Source organism: Podarcis tiliguerta, assembly GCF_965153285.1.
Source record: "Podarcis tiliguerta genome assembly, chromosome: 3".
NCBI lineage: Eukaryota > Metazoa > Chordata > Lepidosauria > Squamata > Lacertidae > Podarcis > Podarcis tiliguerta.
In genome coordinates this window covers 44,967,978-44,981,386 of record NC_139536.1, presented here as the reverse complement: position 1 = coordinate 44,981,386, position 13,409 = coordinate 44,967,978, and the positions used below count along the sequence as shown (strand labels likewise).

Genomic DNA, 13,409 nt, shown 5'->3' with positions numbered 1-13,409 from the left:
ATGCGGTGTTTTGCTACCCTGAGCCAAGAAACTAGGACACTGATGGCGAACCTTTTAGAGACCGAGTGTCAAACTGCAACCCAAAACCCACTTATTTATCATAAAGTGCCAACACGGAAATTTAACCTGTACAGTGGTACCTCGGGTTAAGTACTTAATTTGTTCCGGAAGTCCGTACTTAACCTGAAGCACCACTTTAGCTAATGGGGCCTCCTGCTGCTGCCATGCCGCCAGAGCACGATTTCCGTTCTCATCCTGAAGCAAAGTTCTTAACCTGAAGCACTATTTCTGGGTTAGTGGGGTCTGTAACCTGAAGCGTATGTAACCCGAGGTATCACTGTATATCTCCTTTTTTCCTGTGTGTTTCACGTTTCTTCTTTATGACTGCTGTTGTAATAAATAATCCATAAAAGTTATTGCATTACATTCTTCTTTAATTGTCTTTCCATTGATATATAATGTTATGGTATAACTCAGTGCTTTTTTCCAAAAATATGTTTAGGGGTACTCTCATTTTGACTCAAGAAAATCACCACTGGGGAAAAACAAATACAGTTCAAATTGGGAAAAATAAATACAGTGAATTTCTTCTCCCATTAAATTCACAAAATGTTTAGGGGTATATGTCCTCACAGAAAAAAACCACTGGTATTACTCCAAAACAGAGTTGTGTTATGAGCCATCAAACCTCGGAAATACATTTTTTCCAGAAGGTTCCACAATTAGGGCCACTAGTGTATACTGGAGGGCTGTACCAAGAGCCACCCTTTCCCAATTTTTAATATATGAGAATAATGATTGCATGCACACATAAAAATAAATAAACCCGGCCATATGGGTGGGAAATAAATAAATATTATTCTTCGTGTTGTTGTTTTGCTGTTTCTTCGGCTGCCGTTTGATCGCAGCCTCCACAGAATGAATTTCTCTGTTAGCCCAACAAATAGGTAAACCCAGCAGCCCCTTCTTAGGTTGCCTTCTTTATATGCTTACTGACCTTGGAGTTAAGCCCTGCTGAACTCAAGGCGGCTTCCTCCCGAGTAGGAAAAAGAGACTGGTGGGAGGCCCTGACGCATCAAAAGTCAGTGCGTGCTCAGCCCCTCAATACCCACCAGGCCCTGGTGCCACAAGCTTTGGACGGCGTGAGAGAGCCCTCCTCTCCTCCCCTGCCACCCCCAGCACAGAAGCTATGGCCATGCTGGGGTGACGGCGCACATGCCCACAGAGAGGGCTTTGAGTGGCCTTTGCCACGCATGCCGTAGGTTTTCCACCACTGCTGTAGGAGGAGCAAAGCACGCACACAGCATGCCGTACCAGGAAAATACAGTCATGGGAAAAAGGAAGTACACCCTCTTTGAACTCTGTGGTTTTACATATGAGGACATAATAACAATCATCTGTTCCTTAGCAGTCTTAAAAGTCTTTACAGCTCAATCTAAGCAGATTTGCACTGAGTGAAATGGCGCTGATTCCCAAGTACATGTATGTAGGATTCTCAGTTACTTAACAAATCAAGTAAAAACATACCTGATAGCGTTTTGGCCCAATGGCTGCCATCCAAATACCCATACTCACATCTTCACCCTAAATGCACACATTTAAATCAAAATAAAAACCAAAATGAGGAAATGAGTTCAGTTTCAACAAAGACTCAAGATGGCACACACTTCATCATTTAAGCTTGTGCCGAGTTTCATAAGTAAAAATATGGTGTATAGGTGCGTTGTTGTGTTTGAAGCATATAGATGTCATCACATCCATATTTGAGGTAATGGAGCACTTCCATGCAACCAGAAACCCCCAAGCCAAGTGTTATGCTGTGTAACTTTTGGCTTTGATCTAAAACCTCACAAGTCTAATAACAATGGACTTATTCCTGAACAAGGGAATGAGGGAAGCCCTTGCCAACCTGGGGATTGTGTAGCCACTGCAGAGTTCACATATCCATATAGAAGCTCTTGGAATGGACTCCTCCAAAACAACAACAACTCTCAATCCCAATATTAGAATGTTAGGCTGGGGGAAAATGGAATGTCTGTTTATAAAATAAATAGGATTACATATACACAAACCTATCTCCATTCCTCCTGTGAAAATACTTGCCTGATATATCTTTAATCTCTCTGAGTTTCTTGCAAGCCATTCTACAATGTCTTTGGAAATTACATAACCAGATCCACAAGCAAAGGCTGGGTATGCAGGACTTGGATACTCCAGCTCTTGCCACTTCCCAGTGCGGTCGACGGCCCAATTTAATCTGAAACTTGAGACCAAAATCAAGTTATTTTGACAGAATATTAATAGCTCTTTAATTCTGACTAAGGGGGAGGAAACCCTTTCTCTAGGACTGGCAACTAGACAATTTAATCATCAGGACTAGTCCCTACAGAGAAGCAGCTCACTCTCATGTTGACCCATTTAATCTTTCAGGCAGCAACTTGCAATTTTTGTGCTGCCACCTGTTCCTTTTTTTCAATATACAAGTAGAAAAGTAGCCCCTATGTGCCCCACTTTTTGGCTTTTAAAGTTCTTTACAATTTTATTTTTCTATTTTTGTGGGGGTTTGTCGGCGCTGTGAAATAGTGAAATCATTCACCTTGTAGTACAGGAAAAAAAATTTTTATCACAGGATTCATGAATAAACAACGAAGGCTAGTTAACCTCTCTTCTTTCCCCATCTCCCTGCTTATATTTGCCTCCTTTACAGTATCAAGGGAATTACTGATACCTCTAGAAAAAGCTTTGACATCCACCTTCACTCCCACCCAGCATTTTTGCCAGTCTAAGCAAAGGCATCATGAGGAAATCTAGAGAAATTGCAAGCGAAGACTGATACCAGAAACCAGCCCCGAAAACAAACCAATACATTATCATGCAAATCAATCTCTGGAGCATGTAGGCAGTATTGATTCTGCAGTTCAGCTGCTTATTAAATATACTTCATATCTGAATGAACCCATAAGGAAACTCATAGGGCAAGCACCAGTAGATGCAATGGGACTTTCCTTCCTTCCCTTGCCCAGAGCAGATGTTGTAGATAAGGGGGAGGTCTGGTAGCACAAGCAGAAATCTTTGTACAAGCAGGATGCCACAAATGGAAAACCATCCATCATTTAGGCTATCTATCATTTATGCTATCTATGTCTTTGATTCTGCACTTAGAGGTTTATATAGAATGCAAATCAAAATAGTGGTTCAAGCATGGCTTGGACCCTTAAATTGCAACTAGAGTTGCAAATTTCCTTAAACATACTTTCTGTGATTAGTGTGTTCATGCTTGCTCACTTATACTCTGCAACAAAATGAAAATAAAACAAACATTTAAAAACAATATTTGGTGTTTGTTTTTTGGCTTTAAAATATCCCCTATGCTCCCCATTATTCTTCAACCATAAGCTCCTTCAGTGCAAGGATACCTATTGCCTATGAAACTGTACTGCAGCAGAAACACTACTGGTGTAAACAATTTATTTAAATGCAAACAAACATACTTTCCCCACCAAGTATTTGGTCTGCTTAAGTTTTTAAGCTTTATTCTGTTGAACACAGCCTCCAAATCTATGTAGCAGTCATCATCCGTCTTCAGCAATACGTTGAAACTAGCTGCTTCTACTGTCCTATAGCCAAATAAAAAACAATGAGACTATTATTGGGTTGTTGTTTTTATTTTGATTATGCATTTTGTGGTTTAATATTCCAATTTTACTCTGTGAACTGCCCTGAGACCTGTGGGTATAGGGCATAATGCAAATCCAATAAATAAATAAAATGAGTAAATACTACAAAAGTCCCTTAAAATGCATTGAAACTGCTGTAATAACTACACTGAAACAGGTCTGATGCAATAGGATGATCAATGTTTCAACATTTCAGCTTCTATACCTTTAATACAGGTTTTCCCAGTGCAGCACCCATGCAGCACTCTTACCCTTCCCACATCCAGCCCTAAAGCCTAGAGGTACTCCAGAAAAATAAAGACAGCAGAAAGCTGCACATATCCAGTCACCCTGAAGGTAAAGGTACCCCTGCCCATTCAGGCCAGTCTTGCCAGACTCTAGGGTTGTGCGCTCATCTCACTCTATAGGCCGGGAGCCAGCGCTGTCCGCAGACACGTGGCCAGCGTGACAAGCTGCATCTGGTGAGCCAGTGCAGCACACGGAACGCCGTTTACCTTCCCACTGGTAAGCGGTCCTTATTTATCTACTTGCACCTGGGGGTGCTTTTGAACTGCTAGGTTGGCAGGCGCTGGGACCGAGCGACGGGAGATTCGAACCGCCGACCATGCGATCGGCAAGTCCTAGGCGCTGAGGTTTTACCCAAGCGCCACCCGCGTCCCTAGTCACCCTGAAGAAAGGTGCAATAAGAGCAAAAGGAGCCCCTTCCTGCCAGCACCAGGGGAGCAACAAGGAGTAGGACAGCGGAAGGGGAGAAGGAGGCACGGGTAAGGGAAAAAGACGTCACCCTTTTACTCTGGTTCTTGGGAAGTAACTTGCCTTTTAGTGTCGCCAGTTTGCCTTCTTTCCAATGGGTATTTTGCCACTGGGCATGCCCCCCACCATGGCAGGAGGACACACTCAACATCCCATTGGCCCCAAAGGTTCTGGCCCCTTGCTTTAATGGCTGCATTGAGGAAGGAATGCAACTTTTCAGTTGCCCAGCACCATTGCATGATAATCCACAGGAGCTGAAATTCCCTCTCCGACAGCAGTTAAAAATAAAGAGCTCTAATTCTGAAATGTTTGTCATCTTCAGCCTAATAAGAAATGCTGTCATCTTTCATATTCCTCTTCTGGCACTGGGAGGCAACTGTTTGTTCTAATTAAGACTCACTGAAACCCATATAAGAAAAAGAAAAGGGGGGGGGGCTCCAATAATATTTTATTAATAGTAGGATACTCCTTTAAGATGTGATAGAGGGCAAATAGTGCAATATCCCACCCTTACATTAGGAAAGTGAAGGTGGTAGCCTTCTGGAAAAGGGAAAGCCAGGCTCCTGTTTACCCTTGTAATTGAACAGAAGTATACTTTAGCACTGGAGAGGAGGAATGCAGGCTGTTTTTCTAATTTTGAAAAACCCCCAAAGGACGCATTAAATAGGACAGAGAGTAGAGGGTAGGGAGACTTCTCAATGCTTTTAATGACCCTACATATGGCACTGTGTAGGAAGGAATGCACAACTATTATGATACTTAAATAGGAGGAAAAATAGGAGGAAAAGCAATAATGTAAATATGAAGGATTGGGGAGGGGAGAAGTTTGTCGTATGTATGTAATATAATTGTCAAGAATATATCATGCTGTCATACTTCATGTGGCAAGCATAGCAGCAAAGGACATAGAAATTTGGGGAATCAATTTTATTTTAATATAACATACATCTGTTACTGGGAAAATGTGGCCCCACAAGGAGGAGAGCAATCAGGGAACAGACATGCACATACACAGTGGGGAAATATGCACACTTCAATTGTATTGAAATCTTTAAAAAGGCCCACGGTCATTTCAAGTTACAGTTCATTCACACCTGCAAATAATCCACAACATCAAGGCATTTATAATTCTGCACCAGATAAACCAGGCAAAACCCTCAAACATTTCTCCCAACTTACCATCGATAGAAGTTCAGTAATTTGGCCGGAACATTTCTGTATGTATCAATTACATCAACAAAAACAATATCATCATAAGTGTTGCTTTCTACTTTCAATAAGGCATCTTCCTCTTCAAGTTTATTTATATGATGCGTGAATCTTTCAGGGCGACTCTGTAGGCTTTTTAGGAGTGCCTCTCCCTCTGATAATGAGATAAGAAAATGGTAAGCTTTCAGAAATCATATGTGTCTAACATTGAAATGATCACTCTGTAGAACTGATTATAGGTTTTCTCACATATTTAAAATATCAGCAAAAACGTAACTAGATTGAAAATTAACAGCTTCTTAAGACAAAGACTCATAAGTGAAAATCAGTGAAAATTAGGTTGCGGCCAAGGATGCATTGGAAAAATAATTATCTTTCCTAGATTTTTTAAAAATACACTTTACTTTGCAAAAGGAATATTCCATTCTTAAGCAAAGGGTATTAAAAAAAAGGTCTCTGCAAGATGAGAATTCTGAGATTCTCAAGAATATTTAACATCCAATGTACTTCTACTTCACCTTGCTAAATACTGAAAGAAACGATTATCTTCACATATTGGAAAATGACCCCCCAAGGGCTGTGCTGAAGCTTCTCTGTCCCACAGAACACAAGAAAAGTCCAAATCACACCTGAGAGCTAGGATGCAGTATGGCCTGGCGGCTTTGCGCTTTCTGCCAGAGCTATTTATAAGCTATCAAAGAAGTTGCAACTAGTTTCCGTCAGATGGGGTGTTCCAGGATTGTGGTAGCTGACTACAAGGTGCATAACCCCAGAGTCATACAGTATCTCAGGGAGATCTGTCAGGGGTCAACTAACTTTAAAACACTAGAGGGAGCAAGCATCAAACAGCAGCGCCGTAATAAGAGTATATGTTTTGATGCCTACCTTGAATTGTGTAAATAAAGCCTCCAGCAATCCCTTCCACGCCTTGTGTAAATTCATGTGGCAATGACCCTTCCCCTGCCTATTGTGCACAATGATTAAACAGAAGAGAATTATGTTAAACTTTTGCTACAGAAATATCACTTCTACAAAACTAATACGGTTTGAAACTAGTTACTGTCAAGGTTTCTTCCAACATTTTGTCCAAAGAATTGATTAAATGTTGCAGCCCTAATCAAATGCACGTGTTCAGAGCAGCTAGTAAACCATTACTCTGATGCCATAAAGTGGCAAAATATGGCAGAGATGCAATGAGTTAACTTTTATTCCTAACAGGAATACTAGATCACCATTGCATCTAGTATTAGAAATAGAGATTCCTAAGGTAAGTCAATCTTATGCTTATCCAAAGTAGACCTGCAGTTCAAAAAACATATACTAGAAGATAGTATGATACCAATATATAAAGAGGAATTATGATATTTTGTTATTTTACACTCAACATGCCCAACATGCTTGTTATATCAATTCTTGTTATAACAATTCAAAGCAATTTGTTCCTAGGCTAAAATGCAACTCATAGGTCATTAGCTAATAAGGCAAATGCCCTCCATGACGGCTTTCAAGATGGAAGTAGCCATAAAGAGTTAGAAGCATTAACATTTCCCCTCTGGTGATTCTATTTAAGATTATGAATTTATACAGATATATAAACTAGAAATACTCAAAACTATTATAAGATGATAAAATGATCCAAATGCACCATTTTGATTTCAAGTAAAACAAAAACATATTTAAGAGGTTACTTGAGAATTTGACCTGCTTAAAATGTTTACCAAAATGTTGCCCTATTATAATCATTATATGGAGGAATAAAAGGACAGACCGTAGTGATTCTGAAGACCCCTCCGCCATCATTCACCATCACTTTGTGAAGATTTCTAGAAACTAGGCCTTGCAGATCCTGGCTTTCCCACACAATAGTGCCTTCAAAACTCTGTCAAAAAAGTCACCACTTACTGTTAACAATATATCTGTATGTGTACACACTAGACAAATGAATTTTTTTACAGATCTTTTAGACTTTTTGCAGAAGAGAATAAACTTGAAGAATTGAAGTTTAATTTTCATGTACAAATCCTTAAATACTGGATTTGGAGAGGAGTACAGAAAATGAAGGATAAGACAAATCTTTAATAATTTTCAATCTTATATTGTTCCTCACCAGACATTTTAACACAACTCTCCAAATTTTAAAAGCTGTAGTTTAACAGTGGTGGTTTTTTTAATCTTCTTACATCTGAGATAAAAAACAGTGAAGTACTTGAGAGTTTTTTATGTATCTGCCTAAGGCCACATATCTACTAAACATGAAACACCACCAAATATCAACAGGGCCAAGAATACTAGCAGTGATGTGACCAAGCCTGCTGAGGATACTAAATTGTTTGGGGTCATTAAAGGAAAAAGCGATTGTGAAGTGCTCCCAATGGGCCTCTCCATATCAGCGTTTGAAACTCCCATTGTTCTAGGTGAGTTTTGAGCTCTGGGTGCAGTACTGTGCCTAAGATTTCAGATTAAAATTGCCACTGTTACTCGGAAGTAAATTCCAACCAAGTTCAAGGGTGCTTTCTCCCAAGTAAAATACACATGCATTGGGGACCTGAAAAATTTCATTTCTTTTAAACCCAACATGTTTTGTTTAGGTTTTAGTTGCCTTGTTTAATGTACTTTTAATTTGAAATATACTAGCCAGTTAGTTATGATGGTTTAAGTCAGGCTTCCTCAAACTCGGCCCTCCAGATGTTTTGAGACTACAGCTCCCATCTTCCCTGACTACTGGTCCTGCTAGCTAGGGATCAAGGGAGTTGTAGGCCAAAAATATCTGGAGGGCTGAGTTTGAGGAAGTAGTGCATGTTAAAGTGTTATCTACCTCAGATTCTCACAGTGATGCTTAAAATCAAAACAAATTTTGGAGTGGGATCATTGAATGACCTTTAAGTCTTAGGTTTGTGAACCGGACACTCAATGTGGGTCTCTGCCATCAGTTGCATAGGCCTTTAATGTGTGTTCATTGTGGTGCCCAAAAGAGATATTTATATGAAGGAAAGGGGGTGGAGGAAGAATCCAGGGCTTGTTTGCAGAGTAGAAGGAAAGGATGACCTTTTTCTGCCTCCCCACTTCCAACTACTCTATAAAGACTGTAGAAGGGACCCTCTTTAAGAATATTATTCAATTAATATTAATTCAATAGAGACAAGTCAAAAGTGATGCGTGTTGGGGCAAAATATCTCAGTTTCACATATATGCTCATGGGGTACGTACCAGGAACAAGACCTTGGGGTCTTAGTAGATAGCTCAATGAAGATGTCAACCCAGTGTGCAGAAGCCATGAAAAGGCAAAATCCATGCTAGAGATCATTAGGAAAGCAATAAAAAATAAAGCTGCCTATATCCTAATGCCATTATACAAATATATGGTGTAACTGTTGTTGGAATACTGTGTATGTTTCTGGTCGCCTCGCCTCAAAAATACCTAATCCTTCCCCTGGGCACTCATTTTCCTAGTTAGTGCCTACCCAGTAGTTTTAAGGAATTTTTCCTATTCCAACATTCCCCATTATCTTCAGATGCTTAAGGATGGGATTTCATACTTGCCAAGATATTTTATTTCCACCCTATAAGAGTTAGCACATTGAAGCATATATTAAAACATGGTTCTACTTCGTTTCACATAAACATTTTCCTGTTTAATAGTTGCTTATGAAAAAGGCAGTTCAATAGCTTCTGGCATATTTCTGATGGCCCTTCTCATTTTTAGTGACTCACATTTAGCTCATACCCCAATTTATTCACTGGCTATGGAAGAAGAACAGAAACTTATTCTCCTTTAAAGGCAAACCCCCAAACACTTCTCCCAAGCCTATTTGGGGAGACTACAGAGGTAAGTATCCATCTCTCATCTTCCATTGCAGTATGTTATCATGGTTATGTTTGTGACTGGTTGGAATGGCATGTTACAACAGTAGTGATTTTCCACATGCACTGTTATTTCTCGATCCTGTTTTCCCCTTTATTGGGACACCTTCAAAGCACTGTGTGTGCATCTGCATCCAGTTTACAATTGCATCTAATGTATGTTGGTTTGCTTTATGAAGGGGGGAGTGTAGACATTCAAACAACATTTTTACAGTGAAAAATAAATGGCTGGGGCTTAAAATTGGTAGAGGTCTCTATGAGAAAGTAGCAAAATCAATTATCACGCCTTGCTAACTTTCGTTGAAGGCTGCCTACTACAGCTGAATAATCAAAGAATAAAACATAGACTATATGCAATTTCCCCCAGTGCACTAAGGTCAAATCTGCTGCTTTTATTAATGTGTTAAACCACAGTGAACATTAACCACAGTAAAAACTGAGGCACTATGGTGTCTGTTGTTGTTCAGATTGCTGCTCATTAATAAACGCATAAAAGACATAACTGTGTCAGGGAGGAATAAACGCTGCTTTAAACTAGTGTCTTACAAATTCTTCTTCTTTTGCTATTTATTTTGGCTGTGGGCTCCCTGAGCCTAAAGCTTTAAGAAACAGAATAACAGTGGCCTGAAAAACAAGTGTTCAGAGATTTCCTTCCTGCAATAATACGGATGCAGTTTAACCCCGAAGAGGGATAGACTTTATCAAGTTTTATCAACACATTTATTTTGCAATTCCTCTTCCAGTGCATTGTCCCTGGCACACAATAAAAAAGTCTGCTAAAATTAAATCAAAGATAAAGACACATCAAAACATCAATAATTTAAAACCAACAACACTTTTTATCACATAATCATCTAAATAAAAATGTTTTATGTCATCTAAATATCCGGAATGATGGGCTGAGATAGTTCTCACACAAAGCTAATTCCAGGGGAGTAACAAAAAAGCTGCTGATTAAGCAAGACCTCCATATTCTGCTCTTAGAAGATGAGGAGGGATGGTCAAACTATGTTGACCTTTAGTTATAAGTAACATCTTTCATTTTAACAGGAAAAGTATTGTTTTGTTTGCTTATTGTGCATTTCTTGAATTTCTATCCCACCCTTCCTCCCAAAGAAGCTCAAACCAGCAATAAAACAACGAACAAATGTTAAAAACATGCTCTCCACAGAAGCATTAAATCTATGGTTCACTAAAATCAGGACATATGTATTTTAGAAGAAGTTTGTATTACAGACAACTCTCAATTCATGCGGGGGTTATTTTCCAGGCCTCCCGTTTGTAACCAAAATAACATATATTGGGAGCACCCAGCTTTATCTGTTGATGGACGGCTGCCCTGACTCGGCCCCGGACACACTGACCAGATGCTTGGAAGCTGTGGCTGGATGGCTGCATGGGAGCCGGTTGAATCCTTCGAAGACAGAGGTCCTCTGGCTGGGTCGGGATGATATGGGTTGGGGGGCCAACTCCCATCTCTTGCGGGGGCTCAATTAGTGCTAGCACCTTCTGTCAAGAGCTTGGGTGTAACCTTCGACGCCTCCCTTTCCATGAAGGCGCAGGTTGCAACCACAGCAAAGGTGGAATTTTTCCATCGCCATATTACGCAGTTGTTCCCTTACCTTTCTCGTCCTGATCTGGCCACAGTGATCCAGGCTTAATTATTGTAACTCGCTCTACGCGGGGCTGCCCTTGAAGCTGACCCAGAAACTCCAGCGGGTGCAGAATGCTGTGGTGAGGCTCCTTACAGGGTTCTTGCCGCGGGATCACATTCATCCAGTGCTTTACCAACTGCACTGGCTCCCAGTGGAGTACAGGGTCAGGTTTAAGGTGCTGGTTTTGACCTTTAAAGCCCTATGCGGCCTAGGACCCACATACCTACGGGACCACCTCTCCTGGTATGCCCCGCGGAGGACCTTAAGGTCCACAAATAACAACACTTTGGAGGTTCCGAGCCTCAAGGAGGTTAGATTGGTTTCAACTAGGGCCAGGGCATTTTCAGCACTGGCCCCGATGTGGTGGAATGCTCTGTCACAAGAGACTAGGGCCCTGTGGGACTTGACATCTTTCCACAGGGCCTGCAAGACAGAGCTGTTGCGCCTGGCCTTTGGACTCGGTCTGACCCCTATGTTTCCCTCCCCTTATGGTCTTGATTTATCAGCTACTTCAAAATGAGGCTGCATTTTAAATTGCATTTTAACCTGTATTTTAAATTGGTTTGTTCCCCCCCCCCCCTATTATGTTTTTACTGTGAATTTTATTGGTGTTAGCTGCCCTTAGCCCAGCTCTGGCCAGGGAGGGCGGGGTATAAATAATAATAAATTTATTATTATTATTATTTATTATTATTAGGCATGTGAGCCGGAGGGCAGCAGGGCTTGCTCAGCTGATGTGTGGGGAAGCAGCTGCTGCTGCGCTACCCCGCATGTCAACTGTTAGGTGGGGAGGCCTCAACAAAGCTGCACTGGGCCTTCAGTTCAGGAGACCCTCCTTTTTGGGCTCCAAGGAGGATCTCCTCACAAGCCAGAAGGACTCTCCAGGGTGCTACCCATTTCCAGCACCACACATGTGCACAGTTGCACGCAAATAGAGCTTGCGTAAATGGGGAGTTGCCTGTACTGAAATGATCTGTCCATTTTAAAACTCATTACAATTTTCTTCCATACTTCTCTCTTCACTGGAGGAACATGCAGGAGGGATAATATTTTTTATCTCACTCATTTTCAGAATAGGCCCATGATGGAAATATCTAATATTCCAACTTTATAGGTGGAAAACAGGATAAGAAATAGAATTGTGCTCTAGGGCTCTCTCTATACTTTAATCTACATTAGGATTTGGACCCAAGTCTAAATGTAGAACTCCATTCTCTGACCAGATCTATTCATTCTCTTCCATATTAAGTATGAAACAGAATTTTAGAATGCAATATAATGCCTCTTCTTTTTTACCCCATGAATAAAAGCTGCCTAAAATCCACTGCCTCTACTCACCACGGCTTGGAGACAATTCTCTTGAAAGCTTATAATGCCACCTCCCCATTAAGTTATTGGGATGTTAAGAAGATTTCAGTTACTTACAGATGAGCAGAATGAGAGTGCACTGAGCTACAAAAAGATATGGTTGCTAGCACCGAGTATGTGTGACATTTCACAGTCTCAAATCCATTAATAATTTAATAATGACAGAAAAAAAGCTGAAGAATTCTTAATAGATGAAAAAACCAAATGCCATTGTAAAGAACCAGTTTAGATACGTTCCACACATACCTCAGGCAGAATGAACTGTTCTACAGGTTTATACCAGAGTCTGTTTACTTGCACTCCACAGCTAGCTGGACTAAAGCGAGCACTGAAGAGAGCCTCCTATGAAAACAAAAAGCAACACATTTGTAAGCCATGAATGCCATTAATTAATATTCATGCACTCTTGACCAGTTTACAACATTCAAATATAGTTGTAGATACAGGAGAACATGCAATCACCTGCATGCTTTTTACATGGCCTGCCCACTCTTGAAAAAATCCTATAAAAAGGTAAGCTTCAAAGACTCTACACCTAAAATGCAAATATGCATTGCTAAATAATGGAGGGAGGGAAGCCTTCAAGTCCTTATATCAAGACTTCAGGGCCTTAGCCAACATCTTGCACACTTAAAGATACCCATGTCAGAATAAAAATACCACAGACTACATTTGAAATGTCCACTGAGCCCAATACGATATATTCCAGGTTCACATCAATAATATGCAAACCTTCATTTCAGGATATCTCAAATGCAGTCCTAATAGCAGAACAACCCACATTTGCATTCAAGTGTTACCTATTTTAATCCAATCTCAGGCAAGCCTTTATAGAATTTTTGGAACTGGTTGTAGGATGAGTAAGGAAAATGGTTGTGCTTGTTTA

At 40.5% G+C, this 13,409-nt stretch overlaps 1 protein-coding gene across 2 annotated transcripts in view; it reads right to left on the bottom strand.

Annotated features, from left to right (window-relative positions):
- Positions 1-13,409, bottom strand: part of B3GALNT2 (beta-1,3-N-acetylgalactosaminyltransferase 2) — a 32,136-nt gene that overhangs the window by 2,898 nt on the left and 15,829 nt on the right. The window contains exons 5-11 of one of the 2 annotated variants that reach the window (XM_083433909.1): positions 12,770-12,865; positions 7,408-7,518; positions 6,525-6,603; positions 5,610-5,793; positions 3,492-3,617; positions 2,104-2,263; positions 1,528-1,584 (exon numbers count right to left, since the gene is read on the bottom strand). In XM_083433909.1, the coding sequence (XP_083290035.1) occupies positions 1,528-1,584; positions 2,104-2,263; positions 3,492-3,617; positions 5,610-5,793; positions 6,525-6,603; positions 7,408-7,518; positions 12,770-12,865 (813 nt within the window). The remainder of the gene's footprint in view (positions 1-1,527; positions 1,585-2,103; positions 2,264-3,491; positions 3,618-5,609; positions 5,794-6,524; positions 6,604-7,407; positions 7,519-12,769; positions 12,866-13,409) is intronic. The other variant, XM_083433910.1, reaches the window with a different exon arrangement.